General features: G+C 40.0%; 1 protein-coding gene and 1 non-coding gene across 2 annotated transcripts; one reads left to right on the top strand and one right to left on the bottom strand.

Moving 5' to 3' along the window:
* Positions 1-638: 638 nt before the first annotated feature.
* Positions 639-2,647, bottom strand: LOC145952357 (uncharacterized). Its single transcript, XM_083064707.1, has 4 exons — positions 2,580-2,647; positions 2,037-2,537; positions 1,170-1,574; positions 639-975 (listed from the first exon to the last, which is right to left on the bottom strand). The coding sequence occupies exons 1-4, from the start codon at positions 2,645-2,647 to the stop codon at positions 639-641; spliced, it is 1,311 nt and encodes a 436-aa protein (XP_082920833.1).
* Positions 2,648-2,692: 45 nt separating this feature from the next.
* On the top strand, positions 2,693-2,798 carry LOC114915664 (small nucleolar RNA R71). The gene has a single exon (XR_003803758.1). It is a non-coding gene; the product is annotated as a small nucleolar RNA R71 (small nucleolar RNA).
* Positions 2,799-4,976: the final 2,178 nt, after the last annotated feature.

Genomic DNA, 4,976 nt, shown 5'->3' with positions numbered 1-4,976 from the left:
TTTATATATCTAAACAGATGTTAGGAGGCTTTTTGGCGCTCCCTCCCACTACACGCTCGCTCGCTCCTTCCCTAAAAATTAATTTTTACTATGGAAATCAAAAAGATTTCCCTTCGACTAGTTCGAATTCTCAAGCTAAATGCTTAGAACTCAAGAACTTCGTCGGATCGGCTCTCGGAGAGATTCCTAGGGCAGAACACTGCTCAAAAACCCCAGAATCCTCAAGGAGAGAGTCCAAGAAGTGTGTAAAAGTGTCAAATGACGTCCAAATGACGTCTTATTTATAGGGGTGAGGCGTAGTACGGCCCCTGGTGTCAATACGGCCCGTATTGAAGTTTTGAACTTCAATACGGCCGTATTGAATTCAATACGGCCGTATTGAGGTTCAAAAACATCAATACGGCCGTATTGGTTTCAGTACGGCCGTATTGCAGTTCAAAAATGCAATACGGGCCGTACTGAGCTCCAAAGAGGCCGTATTGAGCTCCACTCCTCTCACTTTCTTATTTTTAGCTACTCTAAGACCTCTAAACCTACAGATAGTCATTCTATGGTCTTCTGGGAGTCCTTTTGGCTGACTTTCCATTGATCTTTGAGAGTCTTCGAGTCTTATTTCCGACCCGGACAATTTTAGGGGTCTACAAGGTGGATATGATCACAGGGAATCTCTCATCGTCCTCTGAGTAAGCATACTTGAAGTTCTCTAAAAGAGGTTTCAACTCTAGTGTGGGTGCTGGCTGAACATCAAAAGGAACCAAAGATAGGGGAAAGGGTTCCGCAGCCTGTACCTCAACCTGCAAGTTAGATTCTTTTGTACTTCTTGCAACATGGTTAATGCATTCTGATTCTATAAAATCAAGACCAAGAGGTACAACACCCAAAGTATCAAATTCATATGCCTCATGACAATCAATTTCACATTTAGACTCATATTCAGATTCAGACTCAAACTCAAACTCAATGCATGAAAGGCAGCTATACAGATGAAATAAAAATGAATGTTTCTTAGCATGAGAAGAATCAAAATCATGAATGTGCTCATCAACTAAATCATCAATCAATTCAGCACGAAAAATAGAATAAGCTTCAAAAGGAAATTTCATGGCATCCAAAATATTAAAATGAACAACAATATCACCAAATTCCATAGACAAGGTACCAGCATATACATCAATCTTGGTCCAGGCTGTATATCAAGAACATAAAAATCTGCAGGAAAAATAAGTTCACCAACCTGAACCAAGACATCTTCTACAAAACTTGTAGGGTGGGCAACACTCCTATTGGCCAACTGAATGACCACACCCGTAGTTTGTAAAGGTCCAAGAGACAGAGATTTAAAAATGGACAGAGGCATGACATTAATTGAAGCTCCTAAGTCAAGCATGGAATTTTCAAATTTACTGTCACTAATAATGCAAGGTATACAGAATGTACCTGGGTTTTTACATTTTTCAGGAATGTGTGGAACAGATTTACCTATGAGTGCTGAGACATTTCTGCCCATGTTGATTTGCTCATTTCCCTTTAGCTTCCTCTTGTGGGTGCCCAAATCCTTCAAAAACTTAGCATATCTGGGAATTTGCTTGATGGCATCTAGCAGAGGTATGTTCACCTCCACCTTCCTAAAGGTCTCCAATATCTCCTTATCCACCTCTTCCATCTTTTTGCTTGGAATTAATTTTGGTGGAAATGGAAGAGGGATAGGTGGCTACAAGTTGCCTTTGTGTGCACTAGAAGAAGGTCCACCTGTATTCGAATTTCTGCTACCACCTACAGGGACCTCTTTCTCAAGTGTAGGTTCAGATGTTGGTGCAAGTGCAAGTATTGGTGCTGGTACGTCAACCTATTTGCTAGACCTCAAGGTGATGGCACTCACGTTCTTTGGATTTTGCACAGCCTGTGAAGGCAACTTATCTGAATGTTGAGACTATGCCTGATTGAGCTGAGTGGCCATTTGCCCCATCTAGTTTATCAAGCTCTGAATGGAGGCTCTAGTCTCTTGCTAGACTTGCATTTTTTGAATGGTCATCTGCCTCACCAACTCCTCTAATGAAGGTTTAGAAGAAGTAGAAGGTTGAGTTGGTAGAGGTGCAGATGCAGGAGGGGGTCTTTGTTGAGGAGGTTGGTATGAAGAACTTGAGGGTTGGTTATGAAAAGGTGATTGATTTTGCTGCTGCTGAGAGTTTCCCCACCTCAACTTGGGATGATTCCTCCAACCAGGATTGTATCTATTGGAGGACAAATCATAATTTTGTTGTTGTTGGTGTGGAGGTCTATTATTGTAAATGTTGGCAGCATATGCTTGGGGCGCCTCAAGACCTGTAGAAGAGTCTTGTAAGGAGGGGAAAGCATCTATTGGATGATTAATTGAAGTACAGATGCCACAGACCCTTGCTACAGATGCATATTTTTGATTTGCAGCAAGTTGAGTCACCAGGTTGACCAATGCATCAAGTTTACTCTCTAGCTTTTTATCTGCATTAGTGGCCACATCATGAACTCCTCGGATAATAATTGCATTGTCATTTCTGGTACTAAATTATTGAGAGTTCGAGGCCATCTTTTCTATCAAGTGCCTGGCCTCATCTGGGGTCATGTCACCAAGTGCTCCACCACTTGCAGCATCTATCATACTCCTCTCCATGTTATTCAGCCCCTCATAGAAATATTATAGCAACAACTACTCAGAAATCTGATGGTGAGGACAACTTGCACATAATTTCTTGAATCTCTCCCAGTACTCATACAAGCTCTCTCCACCAAGTTGCCTAATCCCTGATATATCTTTTTTGATTGCAATGGTCCTCGAGGCAGGGAAGAATTTCTCCAGAAACATTCTTTTCAGATCATCCCAGCTAGTGATGGACCTGGGAGCTAAATAATACAACCAGTCTTTAGCAACTCCCTCCAATGAGTGTGGAAATTCCTTCAAGTAAATATGGTCCTCTTGAACATTAGGAGGCTTCATGGTAGAACAATCAATATGGAACTCCTTCAGATGTTTATGTCGATCTTCACCTGCATGACCATGAAACTTGGGCAACAAATGGATTAATCCAGTTTTAAGCACAAAAGGAACATCCTCTTCAGGATATTGAATGCACAAACTCTCATATGTGAAACCAGGTGCAGCCATCTCCCTAAGAGTCCTCTCACGGGGTCCATTATAAGGTTGTTCACCCATATTTTTTGTTTGAATTGAATGAAGCTCAGATGCAACACTTACACTATGACTATCACTATGACTATTACTATTACTATCTAAAGATGGAATGATATGCTCTCTAATTAGTCTATGGAATGTCCTATCAATCTCAGGATCAAATGGATGCAAAAAACCAGGGTTGCTCCTAGTCATGCACTACATGCAACACATGCATGAATAGTGACAGTGAACAGTAGAAACTACCACAAAAATCATTAGAATTTTCATGAAAAATTGGAAATCATTAAAACTAATGCACCAACATCATCCTAAAATCATTAGAAACTACCACAAAAAATTTGAAAGAAAAATTCAAACCCTAACTATATGAACTACCTAAAAAAAGTTTGGAAAAATAGGGAAATAAAACTTCAAAATTAGAAAAAAAAAATAGTAAACAGCCTTTTTTCTGAAGATCTAGCTGGGGCCAAACCGCTTTAGCTGTCTGAATTTGATAGATCTCATTTTTATACACAAAATGCATACATAATTTGTCTAATTTTGATAACTAGAGCAAAAGTTATGGCCGTTTGAAATTTTGGAAAAATCTAGCTTCACAAATTTTTGTATCTTTGGACCACCTTTAGGGCCTCTAGGCTTTTTCACACAAAATACGGGTTGAAAGAAGTTACCACACAAAATTTGAGGCAAAAATAACTAGTCTAGCTATCAAAACCAAAAATCCCAATAAATTGGAAAAATTGGGTACTATTCATCAAGTAAAAATCCATTCAAGCTGATTTTTGATTCTACACTTGTGGACCTTGCAAGAATTGAAACTCACCACAACACAATGATGATTCATGACACCAAATGGAATCAATATATAGATGGTTAATGAGCTATGGAATGCAATAAAGGGCAGTTATTGTCACCACCCGCCGAAACGGACCTTGGCATTCGCGACGATGGTCGGACTCGTTTTTAGGTTTTGAATAGTGGTGGATTGTTAGAACGACTTATTCCCAAAACTGAGACCTCGTCAAACTAACAATTTTATTAAATGAGTCACTAATCCATGTTAATCTCAAGCGAGACCCTCCATGGATTAGTGGTTTTCGCAAACGAAGGGTTCTTGGAGTCGCCACCAATGTTTTACTCAAAACATTGGAAAAAGAGATAAGGCAATTGATTTCAAAAATCAACTTTGGCCATTACAACCAGAGTCGGGTAAGGGAGTCGGTTACGTGCGAGGAAGGTGTTAGCACCCCACAACGCCCCTTTCGGGTTCCCTATGACGGATTATTTTATTAATAATAGTGTAAAATGACTAAATTACCCCTATTTATTATAAACGGCTATGAATAAGATATCTACATGATGAATAAATTAAACATGCGATGCAACAATTAGAAAGCAGTAAAAGGAAGGATTTTGAAGAAGAAACCTTTGAAGCGTGCTTTTATATATTCAAATGTTAGGAGGCTTTTTGGCGCTCCCTCCCACTACACGCTCGCTCGCTCCTTCCCTAAAAATTAATATTTACTATGGAAATCAAAAAGATTTCCCTTCGACTAGTTCGAATTCTCAAGCTAAATGCTCAGAACTCAAGAACTTCGTCGGATCGGCTCTCGGAGAGAATTCTAGGGCAGAACACTGCTCAAAAACCCCAGAATACTCAGCAAGAGGGTCCAAAAGTCTCCAAAAAGTCTGGAATGACGTCCAAATGACGTCCTATATATAGGAGTGAGGCGCAGTACGGCCTCTGACATCAATACGGCCCGTACTGAAGATTTGAACTACAGTACGGCCGTATTGAATTCAGTAC

This window comes from Cajanus cajan, chromosome 10 (assembly GCF_000230855.2).
Source record: "Cajanus cajan strain Asha chromosome 10, NIPB_CcT2T_4, whole genome shotgun sequence".
Lineage (NCBI taxonomy): Eukaryota > Viridiplantae > Streptophyta > Magnoliopsida > Fabales > Fabaceae > Cajanus > Cajanus cajan.
Note: the sequence above shows the minus strand (reverse complement) of the source record. Positions and strands in the feature narration are given on the sequence as shown.